At 41.2% G+C, this 21,221-nt stretch overlaps 1 protein-coding gene across 16 annotated transcripts in view; it reads left to right on the forward strand.

Annotated features, from left to right (window-relative positions):
• CSPP1 (centrosome and spindle pole associated protein 1) overlaps nt 1-20,884 on the forward strand; it is an 86,174-nt gene extending 65,290 nt beyond the window's left edge. For all 16 annotated transcript variants that reach the window (XM_045507087.2, XM_074355094.1, XM_074355086.1 and 13 more), the window contains 9 exons: nt 896-962; nt 1,526-1,643; nt 5,674-5,813; nt 7,016-7,156; nt 8,899-8,948; nt 11,777-11,840; nt 17,013-17,122; nt 17,939-18,077; nt 20,022-20,884. In XM_045507087.2, the coding sequence (XP_045363043.1) occupies nt 896-962; nt 1,526-1,643; nt 5,674-5,813; nt 7,016-7,156; nt 8,899-8,948; nt 11,777-11,840; nt 17,013-17,122; nt 17,939-18,077; nt 20,022-20,233 (1,041 nt within the window). In that variant the 3' untranslated portion in view covers nt 20,234-20,884. The remainder of the gene's footprint in view (nt 1-895; nt 963-1,525; nt 1,644-5,673; nt 5,814-7,015; nt 7,157-8,898; nt 8,949-11,776; nt 11,841-17,012; nt 17,123-17,938; nt 18,078-20,021) is intronic.
• Nucleotides 20,885-21,221: the final 337 nt, after the last annotated feature.

A 21,221-nucleotide genomic window follows, 5' to 3' on the forward strand; every position in this document is an offset into this window, starting at 1 on the left:
ACAACTTCAAGATATATTTAAGAGACACGGATAGTGGTATTTACTGACTGTGTGCTGGGTAGGAGTCAGTGACAACTTTCAAGTTTCTGGCGGGGGTTATATCGAGTCAGCGGCTGAAAAAACACCTTATGGCTAAGGAAAGAGCTCTGGACTGGATTTGTAGTTTTGGAAAACACTAGCATTATGGCTTGTCTAATTAGTATGATTGTCTGGGATACATTCAGGAGAAAAAAAGAGGGCTGAAGATGGAAAAATGGAATTACCAACATTTAAGAAGCAGAGCAAGGAAATAGAGACAGAGGAAGTGACAGCGAGTGGCAGTGATATCAGGTGCTACTGGCCAAGTTAAATAAGGGCCTAAAATGCCCATGGAATGTGTCACTTGGGGATCGCTTGGTGGCAGTATTAGTGGGAGTGATGTGTAGAGGCAAAGGCAGTTGAGGTGTGGTTAGGAGTGAATGGGAATAAGGAAGGAGGTACCATACTTCCCTGCACATACTGTTTTATAAAGAAGCATGGCTGTGAAGGAAGAAGAGAATGGATAGTAGATAGTGATGAAGGGTGAGGTTAAGTTTTTTAAAGAGGGGAGAGATTTTTAAGCATAAGCTGAAAGAAAGGTGGTTGAAGAGGGGAATAGGGTGGAGAAAAAAGAGTATTTGTTGGAGGAGCTGGGAGTCACTTCCCCGATATGGAGTATAGGTGAAGGGATTATCTGTTTGGGGCAGAGCCTCTTGCATTGAGATGGGAAGAAAAAACAGATGTAGGTAAGTTTATAGATAGAATGGTGGGGAGTTTGGTTTCTCTTACGTGTAGTTACTTTGAGAAATTCTTTTTTGTCAAGATTCTGAATAGGGGAGGACATACTGAGTTTATCTTTGTCATGATTGTTAAACAGGAAAGTTCCATGTCCAGAGCACAGTCTCCTCCAGTACCTGCCAGGAAAAATCAGCTTCGGGCCGAAGGTAGAGTTAACTATTAAACCTGTAATCTACTCTTTTTTAAAAAACTTTTTACTTTGAAAAATAGACTCACACAGAATGTTGCAAAATAGTGGAGAGAGATGCTCTGCACCCTCGCCCCAGCTTCCCGCAGTGGTGCAGATACCACAACCCGGAACTTGACGATGGCGTGCTCTGTTGACCTTCGTCAGGTTTTAACCTGCACCAATTTATGTGCGTTTGTGTGTGTAGTTCTATGCATTTTTATCATGTGTTAAGTGTTGTAATTACACGCAATCGAGGTACAGAACTCTCCATCACCAAAGAGATACTCGTTCCGCTACCCCTTTATAGTTGGACTCTCCCACCCCAAGAGTGTTTCTTAACTTTTGAAATTCCTGTATTATCAGAAATGTGTTTGTGGGTCTTAATGATGTTCATAGACATGACCTGTATATATAAAGCATTAAAATAACTTCCATAAAAATGTCTCTGGGCATTTTAGCTTTATGATAAGTCAGGTTATGTTTAATGTTTAATCTTTCATTCATATACCTGTCTTATTTTTCACCTTTGGGAATTTGCAGAGGAGAAAAAAAATGTAATTATGGAGTTATCAGAAATGAGAAAACAGCTTCGTAGTGAAGAGCGGCGTTTGCAAGGGCGGTTGCTACACATGGACAGTGATGATGAAGTTCACATAAGGCGAGTTTCAAAGTGCACTGTTTTGTCTGTTCTCGTGTTCTTTTCTTTCAGGAGAAGGAATCAGAACCTATCCAGTAATTCTACAGTTTTGGAATAGGAGTAATCCTTATAAAGCCACATCTATTAGAATGGATAGTTTGCCTGCTTAAAAAAATTTTTAAAGGGTAATTGGTGAAATTGTAATGACTAAAATAGCCTTTCCCCCCCCAAAAGAAATCTAGCTAAAAAATTATATTCTAGTGGAGGGACTCTGTGCAACTAATTCAAAATAGTGTATGTTTTTTCAGCTTAGTTTTTTGTTGTTGTTTTTGTTGTTTTGAAGTACGGTCAGTTTACAATGTTGTGTCAGTTTCTGGTGTACAGCATAGTGCTTCAGTCATACGTGAAAGTGCAGATAGTTTTCATGTTGTTTTTCAGTCTGTTTGTGTTTGTAGTATGTGGTAGGTTTTCCTTCTTTTCTTGCCAAGCAGCTCTTTCTCTAATTAGCTAATATGCTTCTTGATTCACATTCTTCAACTTTATGTAGGTAAAGTTGCCTTCATAAAACATTTCTCCATAACTTTGAATCTATTCACTGTGAAAATATGGGCTATTTAATGAATATTGATTTAACCTAATATAAAATACTTAAGTGAGCATTTTAACTGTCCCTCTGTACTGCCAGTAATATATTTATATTGGTGATGGGGTTGGGAGTGGAAAGGAAGAAAGAAAAAAAAAAAGAAGTAGCACCTTCTGAAAGGCAAACCAAAAGTATTATCCCTAACCATGCAATGTTTAATAGGATTAGATAGTGAGAAAAATCAGTATTGGGAGTAGGCCATTCTTCAAGCTCTATCTTTGGGACAGATTGTCTGTCTCACTATAGAGAAATCACCAAATGAAAAATAATTGACTAATCTGGGATTCAAACATACAGAAGGCAGACAGATGCAGAAGCTGCTTCATAAGCTCATCTAAGTGATAAGGAAGTCTAAGATAGGAAGGAGAGTCTAAACAAGACAGTTATAAAAACAACCTCCTTACTTTCCCTTTCTTGGTCTTCTGAAAAATCAGGCATAGAAAACTGGTCCTTGAGGGGAAGATAATAGGAACAGAGAACTTCGGAGGTGGGGTAGTCAAAGACAGTTACATTTTAACATTATTTTTAATATTTTCTTTTAACAATGAAGCTTTTTGAAATACTTAATTTCCAGCAAAATAGCTTACAGACTACCAAACGTTTCAGGTCATTTTTGCCGAAAGAACTCATAAATTTTCCAAAGTGATGTTCTTCAAACTGCAGGTTGCAGTCTTTTACTAGGTTGTAAAATCAGTGTAGTGGGTAACTATCATACTTTCTTTAAATGGTGTTTTTTTTAATGGTTTATTTTAGAATGATTTTATATTGTAGAAAAGTTGCAAACATAGTACAGAGAGTTCCCACATACCCTCATCCAATTCTCCCGTCTTGCGTTACGGGAATACGTTGTCACAACTAAGCTGACGTGGAACATTACATGAACTAAATTCCTGCCTTTATGGATTTCTCCAGTTTTTCCATTAATGTCCTCTTTATGTTCCAAGCTTTAGTCAGTACAGGGCACCACACTGCACTTAGTTGTCATGTCTCCCAGTCTCCTCTGGTCTGGGACAGTTTCTCAGTCTTTCCTTGTGTTTCATGACTGACAATCTAGCGGGTTATTGGCCAAATATCCTGGAGAATGTGCCCCAGTCTACATTTGTCTGGTGTTTTTGCATCATTAGGTTGGAGTTAAGGGGTTTTGGAAAGAATAGCACAGGGTAGGCTTCTCGTCACATCACAGGTAGGTACCTGACATCCACACGATAGCACTGGAATCATGCAGTCCAACATACTCACAGGGGTTGGGAGGTGGTGGGATTAAACCCCATCTCCTAGAGAATATTATTTAGAATTCTTCTGTAAGAAAGATTTGTTCCTTCTCTCTAGTTATTTAGCCATTTATTTGTATCACTGTTGTTCCATGTGTATTTCTTTTGTACTTGGAGTTATCATCCAGTAGTACAGCGTTCATGTTGTTGCTCACGTTGTTGCAGCTTTGGCCGTCAGGAGCTCTTTCATGTTGGCTCCTGTGTCTCTTTGACATGTCTCAGCCTTTTGTGTTTTGAACACTTCCTTACTTTCTGGTACTGTAAGATGCTCCAGGATCATCTTGTGTATTCTCTGCCCTAGCCCTAGAATCAGCCTCTTCCTAAGGAGTCCTGATTCCTCTTGAAGAATGGTATTTAGAAACCAAGCTCTTAGTAGACAGAGATAATATAAATATATAACTAAGTCATAAATAGATGTGTAGTTGTTCCTGTGTCTGTCAATTTGTATGCACATTAAATTCATACTGCTGTTTCTGACTGAGCCAGGATGTGGTAGGATTTTAATGTATCATGTTAACCTAATTATGCTTTGCTTAGATTTTGTGGGCATTCTCTAGGCATGTGCTGGCTAAGTAAACAAGGTAAGGAAAATTCAAGACATAGACTGGCTGAATAAAGTATTGTTAACTCAAGTTGGTAATTTTCAACAATTCTTCCATAGTAGGTGAAGTACTTCTAAGGAATTGAGAGGTCAGTGTAGTTTTTCTGTATTTACTTTCCAGATGTTATAAATAACCTTATTTATTGCAGCTTTCCATATTCAGACATGCATATTTAAATGTAATGGATTATTGACATTTTATTTATTTCATTTTCATTCATAAATTTAAGACTGTGCTCTCTCTTGGCAAACCAAAATTAGAAAGAGAAACCAGGCAGCATTTCAGTTTTCTCATTTGCAAATCTTATGTGATAACTTGTCCTCCATGAGATTCTGGTGCTCGGCACCACCAGCCCACATGCAGAGAGCTAATAACTTAGTTTCTAACTGAGCAGCCTACTTAATTATTAGTGTTAATGGAAACTAGACAGGAGTCCAATTTAATGGCCTCCTAGAAGCCTTTTCAGTATTTATCTTGCATTTTAATGAATATCTGTTGCAGTTCCTGTCACCCTAGGTGGTTCACTATTGAAGGTCTTGGCAAGGTAGTTTTGTGGCGCTGGTGACTCCTTCCCCCCTCAAGGGAAACTCCAGGACAGTGGGGCACTGCCTGTGAGGATCCCGACTCCTCTGGCCTAGGTGCTTAGGAAAGATTTAGTGCATAAAGAAATGAAGGCAGCGATCTGGCCACTCTCTTACACCTATAGCATAGAGCCACATTTTGAAAAATAGAGGGGACCCATCTAGGGCCGAGGGAAGCAGCAGATACTTCATTTCATTTCCAGGGCTAGAGATTACCATCTCTTGTCCCTGTTCTTTTATCATCACTTCCCCAAAGTCCTAGCTGAAAACTCCCTTACTAAGCTACCTGCCTGTTATATTAACTTCCTAGGTCCCACAGGAATCGAGTATTATTTAACTAACTTGGTATCAGATTCCCTGAAAGTCCACTGTAAAATCAGTGTTGAGGACTGTGGACAATACCCATTGGGCAGCATATGAACACCATATTTCTCAGTATAATTTCTGTTCTAGGCTGAGGGGAAGGTGACATTTATTGAGACCTAGTGCATGTTAAGTACTATGCTGGGTACTTTACAATATATAATTTCACTTAATCTCATGCTCAGAAGACCAGCTCTGCTACTTACAAGCATTTGACTGTGCTAGACATTACCTACATCTTACAGATGATGGAATCACAGTCAAATGCTAGTAAGTAGCAGAGCTGGTCTTTGAATCTTGGTTTCTTTGACCAAAAACTCTAATATCTTTCTACTACATGAACATTTCAGGTAAAGCTAACTCATTTCTGTTCTTCTAAGAAGATACTTTGCATCCGAGCATTTTGAAAGATTACACTGACCTTATAAATAAGCTATTTTTTACTGTAAGGGATTGAAATAACAGCTGTTAGGATAAATTTTTATAATACACTGTGGTGAAAGATGCCAAATTTTTTGTACTGAGAGTTAAATGTCAACAAGATTTTCTTCCCATAAAACACTTTTATCACAGTTTGTCACATATCTATAGGAGAAGAGACAGGAATCCCATGGATGTGTTTGATATGGCTAGACATCGCTTACAGGCTCCTGTCAGAAGACCGTCACCTAAGGGCTTGGACGCTGCTACTTTTCAGAATATCCATGACTTTAATGAGCTGAAAGATCGAGGTGAGTAGAATATACTGCTGTCTTAAAGATACAGCAAGAGGGGTCTACCCATATTCAGGTGTCTTTGAAGACATTTGTATTGTTTTTCTAAAGTCAGGTTTCATTTATAGTAAAGAGGCCTTGAGAAGAAAAAGATTTAAACCATAAAATTGAGCAAATTGAGCCATTCATTTCCCTGTTGCAACGTCTTGTCCTCATTCACTGTGTGCCTTGGTTGTTGATGACTCTTGCCTGTAGAGAGGAAATTGAGTCTGGAAGCGGGGGAGTCAGGCTCCAATCCAAGTCCATGTGTCCACAGTCTCTTCTGTCACCTTTGCTCTTAACCATTTTCTAATTCTTAGCTACTCAGCATGCCTCCCATTTTCCACTATGGATCAAAAGGAATAACAGTTTTAAGACTTTTTAAATGAGTAGACCATGTTTTTATTCTCAAGATTTCAAAATTAAGGGTTGCAGGGAGGGTAGAGCTCAAGTGGTAGAGCGCTTGCTTAGCATGCATGAGGTCCGGGGTTCAATCCCCAGTGCCTCCTCTAAAAATAAATAAACCTAGTTACCTCCCCCCACCAAAATAAAAAACAATAATTTAAAAAAATTAAGGGTCAACATTTTCATCCTGATCAATTGATGATTTTTGAACTTGTGGCACAGGGGAGTTCTTAGACTGCCATTTCCTCCAGCAGTGACACCCTTCCAGAAGCTCTGGCCAGCCTGCATTTATCTCACTTTTTTTTTTTTTTTTGGCATGATGTTTACAAGGGCTAAAATATTCATTGGCCAGTAACACTATGTTTTAATTTTTCCAGTATATTTTAGGGATCAGTGTCTGGTAGGTGCCTGAGATCTGGCGTCTGACTAACCGCTTGGATGTACCTGCACATAGTTGCCCTGCTGCAGGCTCTGGGTGGCGTCTTGGGGGAGTGGGGAAGCTGGGATAGAGAAAGTGCAGGAAGCTGCTGCTTGTGCTGGGGGCTCCCTTATAATGTGAAGTCTGTGAAAAACCATTTATTTAAAGAACATTAATTTCGTGTTCATTAATTTTTTGATGATTTTTATGATGTCCTTTGACTTTGCTGAGGTCCAATTATTTATATTGTTCCTTGATTTTGAAATTAGGTTGTTATATGTCATTTTTAGTGAAGTTTTATGAAATCTCATTTGGAAACAAGATTTAACTTAGTTATGTAACTTAATTTTTGTTCCAGATTCAGAAACACGAGTTGATCTGAAATTTATGTACCCGGATCCTCCAAGAGACCATCACACCTTAGAGATTCAGCAGCAGGCCCTGCTGAGAGAGCAGCAGAAGAGACTGAACAGAATAAAAATGCAGGAAGGTGCTGAAGGTAAGAAGTAATCTTTGCTATTTCATACAGTTTCAATGGGTCATTTTTTTGGTTGGTTTTATTTCTCCATCTCTTGTGTGACTTCAGTCTCAGGCACTCCATGCTCACATGACCCTCTTTGGCCTACGGTCCCAGAAAAGATTAAGTCCCAGAGAGGGCCGTGATTGGCTTGGCTCGGGTACCTGCCCGTGCATGAGAGATGGAGTACCTTGCCTAGGCCAGGTGACAAGTGCACCAAGGGAAGGAATGTTGGGCAGACACATAGTGTCCTGTGGGACATTTCTCAACCATGTGTTTGTGTGTGCTTGTTTTGATATGGTGTCAAATCTTTAAAGCTTCAGACTGGGCTATGAGAGTATTTTTGTATAATCAGTCAAACAACAGATACTTAGGAAGTGCCTACTATGAGCTCAGGTGCTGACCCATGTCCACAGGATATGGTGATGAATGACATATGCTGCTGCTCTCACGGAGCTTATACTCTGTTCGAGAAGTTAGATGCTAAATAAGTGTGATGAATGCTGCAAAGAAAAAATCTAGGGTCCCTTGGGAGTGTGTGGCTGGGGTTGGGGTGGGCACCTGAGGCAGAGTGGGGCTGGTGGCCTCAGAAAACATCTCACCAGGTTCGCCTACCTTCAGGCCGTTGAGGGTCACCATGGAAGATGAGTCATAAAGATGCAGCAGTCAGGTAGCAAGATAGAAGGAGATGGTCCTACCAGTTACTTCTAGGAAAGTTTAGGACCCTCCCTTACCTTAGTAGGCTTCTCTGGCCTGCATAATCTGAGGATCCTTTTCTGACCACTTGAGAGTATCGCAGGAGTGAGTGATGTACTGCTTTAGGCCCAGGTGAAAGGTCAAGACTTGGACAAAGACTGATACAGGGAAAGTCTTCCCTCCATCTTGTATAGAGTGTGTAACAGTGGTCTCATTGATTGCCCTCTGACAGCAGGATAATCCAAATTCTGTGGTTAATAGTAGGCATATCAGGAGAGAAGAGAGAAGCAAGTACAGTCTTCAATCTTTCCACCATTTTGTAAGGAATTTTTCCTTAGGAGACCCAACTGACGATCTGATGCGATCTTGGCAACTTAGGCCGATAAACCCAAAAGTCATCCCCCTGTGGATACAGGTGCATTTTGGCACTGAGGGTATCCCCAGTTTCTACCAAACACTATAATCACTTAATTCATAAGAATATGGTTAAACTATGAAACAATAAAAAACATGGCTATAAAATATTTTAAGAAGGAATAGAGGTTATCGTTGGCAGCCTGTCTTTTCCCAAAGGCAGTATCTAAAAAGAAAAATGCACTATTCAGGGGAACGCATAGGAATGCTGGTGAAATCGGAGAGGGGCCTTTGGGATACCTGATCCAAAATCTCTGCCCCTGGAATTAGGTACCTGGAATTGAATTAGTTTCCTTCAGTTCCACATTAGGGAGCCCCCTGTTTAACTCCTCAACAATTTTCTACACAGACGTAGAACTATTGAGAGGAGATGGTTATTTTTCCATAGGCATCAGTTTTAAATTTCACAATGATTTAACTTTTTGTTAATGTGAATTGGAGAATTTTATCCAACTTGTTTAATAAACAAGTAGTATCTTAAAAACATTCAGAAATGTGATAGTTGAAAAGTAATTTCCAATAGAGAGCTAGTTACAAAAGATACTCTAAATTTATTTTTATTTTTAAAGTATTTTCTAACCCTTTAATTTGTTTCTGCTCTCCACTGACTTCAGTTGACTTACTAGATGCTGTCCCAGGTGCTACAGGACGAGACTACAGAAAGGTAAGAAACCAGTTATAATTTTTCAAGCTAGTTTTTGGGGATAGAAATTCTTAGGAATATGGTGAGTATTCCCATTTTGAATTCTTCAGGTGTATTGAGTTAAGAAAGAATTAAAATCTTGTCCCATCAGTATCGGGGGTAGCTAGGGATACATCAGTATAATATGAAGAGAAAGCATATTGTAATGGCTGAGAACAAGACTTTAGAGCTAGGCTGCTTAAGTTAGTCTGTTTTTAGCTGTGTGACTTCAGGCAAGGTATTTAATCTTTCTTTGCCTCTATTTCCTAATCTGTAAAATGGGATGATAGTACCTATCTGAGGGTAGCTATAGAATTAAAATCAATTATTTGCAAGCACTTAGGGACAGGCCTGGCATGTAGTAATTTCTATATAAATTTTGTTAACTAAAAAAATAGCTCAAAGCTTATTGTGAGGATTAAATGAGATTATATATTAAAAGCCCTTGTAGGGCCTGTCCCATAATGAGTTGTGGTCAGTTAGCAGCAGTTGGGCAAGTAGGAGTGTACAGTGCAAGTAGTGGTGAGGCCTGTAGAGAAATTCCCAGGGTAAGGGCATCACTCCTGTCTGAGGAAGCGACATCTATGAAAGACTGATCAAAGGGAGCCGATGAGCCATTTTCATTGAACAGATACTTAAGTGAGTACTTACTGTTGACCAGATACTATTCTAGTGCTTAGGGCAACAGGAGTGAACAAAAGGAACAAAAATCCTTGCCCTCTGAGGGTGTACTTTCTGGAAAGAGGGTGAGACAGTAAACAACTAAATAAAATACTTAGCATGTTAAGTCGTGGGGCTCTAGAGAAAGTGATAGCTGGGAAAGGGTGCACTGAGTGGGTGACACTCGAATAAGGTCACCAGGGAGGTGCCATGAAAAAAACCGAGACGTCCCTGCAGGAGGAACCTCCAGGCAGAGGCCCTGGGCAGGAGCCAGGAGGGGACGGCTGTGTGCAGAGCCTCGGGGGCCATCGGGTTTTGCCTTTTACACTGTGAATGTGATGAGAAGCTTCCGAAGATTTTGAGCAGAGGAGTGACATGATTTGTTTCATGTTTTAACACTGACGGGGACAGGAGGCCACTGCTGTCATCTAAGTCAGAGCTCTGGTGATTCAGCCTGGGTGGGAGCAGTGGAAGTCGGAAGTGGTTGCATTTATATTGAAAGGAGACCTACCTGGTAGGATTTTTGACATCCTGGATATGTGGTACGAGAGGAGTCAGGTGGACTTCAGGTTCTTTGGTTGGTGCTGCTATTTAGAGGTGAAGAAGCAGGGAAAACAGATTTCAGGGTGAGGGAGAAGGTCGGGAACTTAGATGAGTCACGGTGAGTGTGAGAGAACTACACGGCAAACAGGTGGAGCTGGTGAGTAGGTAAGAGATGGAGTTCGGGAAAAGTGTGAGGTTGGAAATAAATGTAATTTTCCCTCACGCCAATGATACAGGTAGTATTTTATCCCCATTTTCAGATTATAAAAGTAAGGCTCAGCTAGGCTGTTAGTTGCCCAGCATTACCAGTTGGTAGCTGTTGGTGCTGGGTTTGGAACTGATAATGATAACAAACTGTACCTGTGAAAGGTATTTGACCTTGATTTGCTCCAAAGTTGGCAGCAAGGTACGCTCACCTCCATCTCACATAAGAGGAAACTGCTAGCCGTAGTCACACGGCAGCAAGCAGCAAAGCCCGCGCTGGAACGCAGGCTGGACTCGAGTCCCTCCTCGTCCTTGCACCACGCTGCCTGAGACGTAGGGACACCTTGTCTGAGCACTCTGTAGGTTTCTCTGTATGTGGCAGCCACACTTCTCAGTGAAACGATAGTGAAATTTAACTTCTGGGATTTTGGTTAAAATCCTAGATTAATAACACTGTATTATACTGAGTAGAAACTGAGAATAAGCCAACAGTTTATCATGGCTGTTACCAAAAAAGCTAATAAATTTTGGGCTCACCTTCCTAGAAGCTGGATTATATGGAAAACACAAGGTAAAATGGGGGGACTGTCATGGAGAAGATAGAGCTGAGGTGGGCTTCGCACACTCCTCAGTTAGTGAAGGACGTCATCACCATTACTGTCCTGTTAGAAAGCAGTAGAGTCAGAATTTAAAACAATTAAATTCAGGATGTAGAAGAATTCTGTGAAAGAGAAGAACTTTCTGATTACCAATGCTGTGTGTTAGTGGAATGCATTTCCTTAGAAATTAATGGACAGCTCGTCGATGGGGTGTTCGGATCTAGCACAGCCCAAAAATTTGGTGGGGAGCTGCAGGGCGCTGGTGTTGGCCAACTTTAGGTTCCTTCCGATATATAAGGTGACATTGTTCTCTACGGTAGAACTCTCTGTATGTAAATTTCTCTCTCACTTCAGAGCTCATTACAGGTCCAACCCTAGCATTATTTTTCTCCCTCCTCTTATGTCCCTGTATGTCTGTGCTATGCCTTTGTGACCTGCTGTCACATGAGGCCGTGAGTATCTGAGGGGATGCCTTTCTGCCCCCATGGGGCTGTGGTCCACTCCACAGTAGAAACTCTTACTCATCTTTGTAGCTGCACTTCCTCGCCTGGAGGAATAGTAAACTAGTGCGTGGCACAGATCTGTTGAGAGAATGAATGAATTGCGACATCAGCAATTAAAGGGTCTTTCCTGTATTTTCTGGGCATCGGATTGTGGTGAAGGAGGGAAGCAGCCAGTCCTGTCTCTCCCTGTCCTCTTCTAATTTTGGGGAGAGTGTGTAGACTTGTGCCTCTTGGTACAAATTTGTTGTTTTTCCACACAGGACTAATAAAAACAGTCACTGATGTATGATGTTTCTTTTAGCCCAGAGATGACACTAATGATTTCTTGAAAAATTCATTATTGGAATCTGATAGTGCTTTTATTGGTGAGTATATTTATGTTACCAATCTATTCGTTTAAATATTAAGCATTATTTATATTTCTTTTGTTTTTCTCCATATTTTAAAAATCAGTACTTTGTTGTGTAAGATGGTAAAAAAAAGGAATGTTTTGTTTTACTACCCTGATAATCATCAAGTATAACTTACCCAAACACACAGATGAGAACACAAGTAAAACTGGGGAAGTTTGAGTAAGTTCGGGGGATTGCAGCAGTATCAGTGCGTGGGTGTGGGACTCCTGCTCTTGTTCTGCAAAATGTCACCATTAGGGGGACTTGGCAAACTGTACAAGAGACCTTTATTATTTCTGACACCTGCATGTGAAACCACAACTATCTTAATAAGTATTTCAATTTTTAAAAGTCTTCAGAAGGTATGTGAAGGTACAGGAATATACCTATAATAGATGCTTGTAATTATGCCCCCTGATCGTAAGCACGTCTGTACTAGGGAATCCTCCCTTTTACATATTAATTGTATTTCATGCCAATTACTTTATATTTTCATGTGATCAAAAGTCCAAACCAGCCTATATTTCTTTCGTTTTTTTTTTTAAATTAATTTTTCTTTTCCAAGGAAGTCATATTGTAGAGAGTGAGTAAAGATAGAGAAATCAGTAGGAAATAGGGATGAGAAAATAGCTCATCAGGGAAATGTGACTACTAATCCTGCTAATAATGAGGACAGTCTGGGGCACTCAAGACAGTGTCTTGGAATATTTCATTCATTAACCTTACACTGGACCAGAGCTACACAGTGTGTCTTTTTGATTAACGGTAACGGTCACCACAAATAGCCTATAGTCATGACTGTGTTAACACTGTTTTAACGAATGTGGGCAAGGCTGGTGTGTCAATGCCTTTTTTTTTTTTTCCTGATAACCTAGATGAAATGGACCAGCTTGTTAAAAGTCATAATCTGGCAAAAACAATTTGAATAGGCCCAGATTTACTAAAGAATTTGAGAAGTGGGGGAACTGGTGACTTGTTGGTCACAGGGTAGTAGAAACTTTCAGTTTAAGATGAGTAAGTTCTGGGATCTAATGTACAGGATGGTGACTGTAGTTAATACTGTATTTTACACTTGAAAGTTGCTGTGAGAGTAGAGCTTTAATGTTATCTCACCATAACAACAACAAAATGGCAATCGTGTGAGGTGAAGGATGTGTCAACTAGCTTTAGTGTGGTAGACATTTCAGTTATCACATTGGGCACCTTAACCTTACACAGTGTTATATGTCAATTATATCTCAGTAAAGCTTGAAAAAACTCAAATTGATTGTGATAACAATAAATAAATTGAATTAATAACCTTCCAAAACAAAACAGCAAGCCCAGATGGGTTCCCTGATGAATTTTACCATTTAGGGAATAATTCTACCAGTTCTCTACAACCCCTTCTAAGAGACAGAAGTACTCCTAACTCATTCTGCGTGGCGAGCATCACTCCAGCACCAAAACCAAAGACGTCACACGCAGAGAAAACTACAGATCGACAGCCGATCGAATCCAGCGATGTATGGAGAAAACGAGACACCGTGACCAAGTGGGGTTTGTGCCAGTTACGCACAGCTGGTTTACATTCAGTTAAAACACCTCATCCAAATATACTCCGTTGCTTCAACAGGCTAGAGGAGAATAATCACATAATAGATGCAGAAGCTTTAAACAAAATCCAGCACCTTATTCGTGAGAACTGTCAGCAAACTAGGAATAGAGGGGGACTTCCTCAACTCACTAGACAACATCTGCAAACACCTGCAGCCAGCATCACGTTCAGTGACGAGAAGCTGGAAGCTTCCCTGCTAAGGTCAGAAACGACGCAGAGCTCTCCTCTCACCACTCCTCAGCATCACTGTGGAAGTCCTAGCTAACGCAGCAAGGAGATAAAAGGTGCACAGGCTGGGAAGGGATAAAACTGCCTTAGTGCATATGTGACATGATTGTAGAAAATGTGAAACAATCAGTAGAAAAAACCTACAGTAAGAAGCGGCTCTTGCAAGGCTGCAGGACACCAGGTCAATACACAGAAGCCAGCTGCTTTCCCATAGACTAGTCATGAACCAGTGGAATTTGAGATTTAAGTACAGTATCATTTACATTAGCACCTCCCCCCAAAAGAAATATTTAGATGTAAATCTTACAAATATGTACAAGATCTATCTCTATGAGGATAACTACAGAACTCTTATGAAATAAAATGCTAAATAAAAGGAAACTCAGTATTGTCAAGATGTCAGTTCTTCCCAACTTGATCTATAAATTCAATGCAATCCCAGTAAAAATCCCAGCAAGTTATTTTATGGATATCAGTAAACTGACTAAAAAGTTCATACGGAGCGGCAGAACGCCCAAATAGCCAGCACAACACTGAAGGAGAAAGAACAGTCAGAAGACTGACAGTACGTGACTTCAAGACTTTCTGTAAAGTTACAGTAATCAAGACAGTGTGGTATTGGCAAAAGGATAGACAAATAGATCAATGGAACAGAACAGAGTCTAGAAATAGACCCAAACAAGTATAGTTAACTTTCTTTGACAAAGGAATAAAGGCAGTAAAATGGAGAAAAAATACAGAACTGGGCATGCAGAAAAGTCAGTCTAGACACAGACCTTAACACCCTTCACAAAAATCAACTCAAAATGAACCACAGACCTCAATGTAAAACACAAAAACTATAAAACTCCTAGAAGATAACAGAAGAAAACCTAGAAGAACTTGGGCGTGGCAATGACTTCTTAGATGCAACACCAAAGGCACCAACCTGTGAGAGAAATAACTGGTAAACTAGACTTCATTGATATTAAACTTTAATGCTCTGTGAATGACAGTGTCAGGAGAGCAAGACAAGCCACAGACTGGAGGAAAATACTTGCAGAAGACACATCTAATAAAGGACTCTGACCCAAATACAAAGAACTCTCAAAACTCAATAATAAGAAAACCACCCAATTAGAAGATGAGCAAAAGATCCAGACACTTCACCAAAGCACAGACAGGTGGCAAATAAGCAAATGAAAAGGCATTCCACATCGTTCACTAGGGAAATACAAATCATGTGTCAGCAGGGAGATTCACATTAACACAACGAGGCACCACTGACATACCCGTTAGAAAGGCCAAAATCCAGAACACGGACGGCAGCAGTGCTGGCAGCACGGAGCAGGGGAACTCTCCCAGTGCTGGTGGGAACAGAACATGGTAACAGTCACTTTGGAAGACAGTTTGGTGGCTTCTAACAAAACTAAACCTACTCTTCCCGTATGATCCAGCATTCATACTTGGTGGTGTTTACCCAGAGGAGCTGAAACTTGATCACACAAAAACCTGCCCACAGATGTTTACAGCAGTTTTATCCGTAACTGCCAAGACCCGGAAGCAACCACGTTGTCCTTAGGTAGATGAATGGATATACTGTCACGGTAGATACATGTTAAAACCCATAGAACATACAGTATCAAGAAGGAACCCTAATGTAAACTCTGGACTTTGGGTGACAATGATGTGTCAGTGTAGGTTCATGAATTTTAACAAATGGACCATTCTTTGTGGGCTGTTGATAGATGGGGTAAGCCATGAGTGGTGGTGGGAGGTGTACAGGAATTCTGTTTTCCACTCAGTTTTATTGACCTTAAAAACTAGTAAAAATAAAGTGTTTAAAAAAGTGAGTCAATTGGTGGGGTATAATAAAAAAAAAAAGTCAGAAAACTATTTTTGGAGTTATAGAAAATCCCATATATCTCATTCAATAAAATATAGTTATTGCTGCTTAAAAAAAGCTATAGACTAAATTTTAGAAATTTGAGTGTCAGTTATATATATTAAATTACAGTATTGTATCAGTGTTACATTTCCTGAATGTGGTAATGAGATTGTGACTGTGTAGGAGACAGTCCTTGTTCTTAGATGGTACATGCTTAAGAATTTAGGGACAAAGTGTCAAGGTGTCTGCAACAAATAACCAACCACCCCCTCCCATATATACACAGAAATGTGGCAAAGTAAGAAATGGCGATATTAGGTATTCATTGCATTATATACTTTTCTTTAGGTTTTAATTTTTTCAAAATAGAGTTAGGGGAAAAAATTCTAAATGTTTTAAGCAATATATTCATCTCTATGGTCAAATAGTCTGTTGGCTCACTTAGAATGGCTGTGATCAAAACGAATGACAATGCTAAGTGTTGGTGAGGACGTGGGGAAACTAGAACCTTCTTACAATGTAAAATGGTTCTAATTCCTTAAAATGCTAAGCACAGAGTGACCGTAATACCCAGCAGTTTCACTCCTAGGAATACAGCCCAAAGAAAAGAAAACATACAGCCACAAAAAGACATGTATGTGAACATTCATAGCAGCATTATCAACAATCTCCAACTATAAACAGCTCCCATGTCCGTCAGCTGGTCAGCGCACAAAGTGCGACACAGCCATGTGCTAGTGCCACGCAGCGGGGCGGGGAGAAAAAACTACAGCTGACCCTTAACAACACAAGTCTGAATTGTGCAGGTCCCCGTCCGTGTGGAGTTTTTCAGTCAGTGCAGTACCTGTATTTTCATTTCACAGATGTGAAAGTGTGGGGGCAAGTTTGCGTTTGATTAGAGATCACAGTGTCTGGAATCTTAAGAAGTAGGGTGTGAGTCCTGATTCAGTCCAAACTGTTTCAGCTTCCTGCCCCGGGTGAGTCATGTGTAAACTGTTTTTGAGGCAGAGACGGCAGTGTGTGGGTTTTCGACTGCACAGCGGCTTTGGCACTGCTAATCCTTACTGCTGTTCAAGAGTCAACCGCACTGATACATGGCACAGCCCAGCTGAACTTCAAACACATCATGCTAAGTGAAGGACACAAAGCAGCACATGTACAATTCCATTTATATAGAATCCCAGGAAAGGTGAATCTTTCGAGACTAAAGGCGGATCAGTGTTTACATGGTGTTGGGCAGGTGGGAGTGGGGAGTGATTTTGCCAGTGAGCACAAGGGAGCTTCTGAGATGATAGAGATGTTCTAAAACTAGAGTGTTGTGGTTGAGCAGCTGTATAAAAATCATTGAAGTGTGTACATACATAAATGTCTGAATTAAAAGTTTTCGTTTAGCTCTGAGTAAAAAGATGTGAAGTGGTGGCTCTCTGAGATGTCTCCTCTGTGTGCCCTCCAGGTGCGTACGGTGAGACGTACCCTGCCATCGAGGATGACGCCCTCCCGCCTCCGGCACAGCTGCCCTCTGCGAGGGAGCGCAGGAGGAGCAAGTTGAAAGGACTGGACTCTGTATGTATGAAACACTCTTTTCTTTTTTCGAGGTTAGGAATGAGAGGTCTGGGTTCTGACCCATGCTCGATTGGTGTGGTCCAGGAAAGAGAGGACGTGCTCTGGAGTAAGGTGGATGTGGGTCTGAACCCTGGCTCTGCCTCCAGATATGGGATGACCGTGAGCAGGTCATTGGACTCTGGTGTCTTAGCTTCTTGGCGGTAGCATTCTCCTCTCCCAAGGTGGCTGTAAGTGTCAGTCCCCTCCTTTCCCCTGCAGAGTATGTGAATTTCAGAGAAGGCACAAGAAGCAACTGACAGCCTCAGTCACCTAAGCGCATCATGCAGGCCATCTGCTCCATTTCGTTCAGATAACTTGCCCAAGGCCACACTGACAGGAGGGCTGGCATTCAGACCCCATGACCTTTTCTCAGAATACGGGTGAATGTTTACTCTCTGCCTGCACAGAGCACCGGCTTTGGCGCCCTTAGTCCATGTCCCCATGATGTCCTTTTGCTGGGTAAGCAACTCTGGGCAGTTTCTTAAACTCTGCATGTCACTGACGCTTAGCCCCTAAGGTTTGGATTTTTTTCCTTCTGTATTTTATAATTCCTCACCTTTACCCAGTGTGGCCACATTCATGTTACCACAAGTCCTGTACCTTCATCTGGGCCTGCGTGTGTACTCAACAGGAGTTAGAGTATAAATGCTAACATTTTCGTTTCCTTTGTTCATCACACTGTACATTTATCAAGGGCAAGAACATGTTTCAATTCACTGGCTTATTCTGAACTTATTTTATATCAATGAATTTCTGAAGTTGTTTTCTTAACTACAGGATGACAGTCACCCTAATGTACCACCAGATGGCCTCTCTTTAAAATCTGTATCCAGTGTAAATGTCGATCAGCTTAGAGTGAGAAATGAGGAACGAATGCGAAGACTGAATGAACTCCAGAATAAACCTATTAATACAGGTAAATGGACAAGCGTGTTGGCCGACTGCAAATTCTGTAAGAACTCGGAGGTTTTCACTGATGGCTGGCGGACAGAGGAAATGAGTTCCATAGCCGCTATCCAGCAAAACCAGAGTGAAGGATTCATTGTGCAACAGATTCTTGCTACCAGAGGGGGCACCCTGAACAGATGACGTTTCTGCCTATTAAGTAAATCCGGGCTGTGCTTGCAGCAGGGAAAACACTGATCAGTGTTGGCGTCTCACTTCCCCTACTGAAGTGGGGTTATCAGAAGTCAACTGTAAAACCTTGCGTTCTTTAGATTACACATCTATTATAAATTTGTAGTGCTACAAAGAAAAGTTTTTTACCTTTTTACTTGGCTTCCTTTACTATGGATAAAGCGAAACAGCCTCAGGTTAGTGTTTTCTTTGTATGATTCGCAGCAGAAGTCACAGTGGTCGGTAGTCGGCACATTGTGTTGGGTGTCGTGGCCTCACTGCTTCGGCGCACAGCAGGTTGTAGTTTAAGTGCCGAGCACGGGCTGGCAGGACGCTTCCTTAGGCAGCTACCGAGCTCCTCTGCGCCCCAGGCCACCTTCATGTCGGTGCTGTTAGTCATCCGCTTAGTGGAGCAGTGGGGCAGCGTTAAGCCCTGGTACTGGCTTTAGCAAATGTAGAGTGGTCTCTCTGCACAGGTCTCTGTAGTCTGTTAAGCTACAGTAATTTTCTAATAGCAATTTCTTAAGATATTTTTGTATCTAACCTTTAATACTGTGGGGTTTTTCTCTTTTTTTGGGGGGGGGCAGAATTAGGATTTATTTATTTTTAGAGAAGGCACTGGGGATTGAACCCAGGACTTCATGCATGCTAAGCATGCGCTCTACCACTGGGCTGTAGCCTCCCCTAATATTGTGTTAATTAAACCCTGTTCTTGTATACTCTCTAACAGTAAGACGTCATGAGTCCGGTGGGAATTTCATACCAAATGCCAGAAAACAGGGCACATTGATGGAACAGTACTTGGCATATCGTACCTGCAGAAATGTGGACAGTGGGAAAGCAGTGCTCTTTTTGGCTGAATGGCATTTTAATCTGAGTTACCTATTCCTCAATTTCTTTTAGAACCAATAAGGTGAACTAACATTTAACAGGGATATACTTAAACTGAGAGAAAATAGAGCATTTGAAGTATCTTCCAGAAGGCTTTCAACTTCTAAACCTTTTTTTCTTTTTTTTACATTGTCCTTTCAAACAGGAGCTTTTTGGTACGATGTGGATTGACTGCTCATTAAGTTGGTACCACTGTCCCTTTGCTGGGCTAATCCTTCACAGTCCAGGAGATGTAATTAAAAAAAAAAACCAAAAACTGACATCACAGGGTAGGAAGACAGATTTTCCTATTACATCTAATAATAAGTAAAATAAGGTATAGATGTTGAGTACAGCCAATTAAAGAACGAAACACAAGAGCTGCCTCTTAATGGGGTAGACAACCAGCTTTCAGACTAGGTGTAAGGAGGGAGGTAACTTCACCCCCTGTCTAGTGCTCTCCTAAAATGACCTGATTTCCTCAAAGCAGTATTAGAGGTTGGGCATATTTCCAAAACCCTTGCTAAAATAAAAACAAGTTTTGCGTGGCATCCTTCAGGTGACAACAGAGTAAGACTGCCTCCCCTTCTACAGTCGGTGACACTGGGCGCCGTCTCCCTGCTGTCCCTGCAGTCCCTGTGGGGCCGGCACCGTGGACTCACCTTGTTCAGGTGCTCGTTTTCTGCTTTCTTGAACTGGCCTGTTCCGGGGTTTGCTTTCCTACCTCTTAAAGGAGGGGTCCGGACAAACCAGGACAGCTCAGAACCCAGTACTGCGGAGAAACGCCACGCTGTAACGGGTTAGACTAAGACCTCTGTTCGCATCACCTGCTGCCGCCACCTTACCTGAGTCGCGTCTGTCTTGCCTCCTTTAGATGACGAGAGATCACTGGTTGACCCTGACGACATCATGAAGCACACGGGTGACGATGGATCTAACTCTGTAGCCACTGAGCCCTGGCTCCGCCCAGGCACCTCGGAAACGCTGAAGCGGTTCATGGCGGAGCAGCTGAGGCAGGAGCAGCAGCAGGTTCCTGGAAAACCAGGCACTTTCACTTGGCAGGGCCTGTCAACGGCCCACGGTTGAATAAACCTGTGCTGGACCCAGTAGTGCCTTTTAAGGTGAAAGGAATGTGGAATCTGAACCGTAACAGTATGTGCCACCATTGGCCCATGCCTGGCAGTTCCATCTGTACATAAGGTGTGTTTTTTCCATGATAATGTATAGGATGTATATTATGTACATAAATAAAAGGCCATGATTATTAATTTATATAATGTAGGATTGTATAGAATTATTTTTGCACAGTTTTGCCATAAACTAAACTAGGGTGGTAATGAACTCTTGGAATCAACTACCGTATGTGCATTATTTTCAATTCTGCTTGTCAGTAAGATAAGATGAATAAAACACGAGTGTCTTAACAGTACTGTAAAACCAGAATACTGTTCTGTGTTCATCTGTTATCGCTGTTCTCAGTGATTTTTCACTTAGTAAGAGTAGCTGTGACTGTTCCAGCTGCTGTGTGATGAGAATCAGACGTGTGTGCTTCCATGTCATTTATGGCTGATTCAATATAAATGACTGATGGGAACTGTTTGTGATTTTATTCCCATGAGCCATGCACTAAATGTCACATCTTTCTGCCTCAATTTTTGTGCCAACAAAGGCATTAAGTTTGCTAATTTATGACTTAAATACTTCTTGACAGAAATAAATTATTTTTATTACCAATAATCAGTTTCTTATTTTACGTGGACTAGATAAGGTGTTCGGGAAGTGGAGCAGAGGCAGGGACACCCAGGGGTCACGGCCAGGGGCTGGAGCCTGTGCTGCACCACTGTGGACACGTGGACCGAGTGAGTCAAGTCTTTCTAGTCACTCTGTAAGAGGCACCTTTAAAAAAGGAAAGACTAATTCAAATTCCTGGAAATAATTCTTAATCTTTAGCACCACGACAGAACACTCCCAGGCACTGGGCTGCATCAGTTTCCTATTATACTGATGTGATTAATAGGACAAAAGATCATATAAGTCCACCTCGTGTGAAATTTCACTGATATTTTAAATTTTA

The sequence above is a fragment of the Camelus bactrianus genome, chromosome 29 (genome assembly GCF_048773025.1).
Source record: "Camelus bactrianus isolate YW-2024 breed Bactrian camel chromosome 29, ASM4877302v1, whole genome shotgun sequence".
NCBI lineage: Eukaryota > Metazoa > Chordata > Mammalia > Artiodactyla > Camelidae > Camelus > Camelus bactrianus.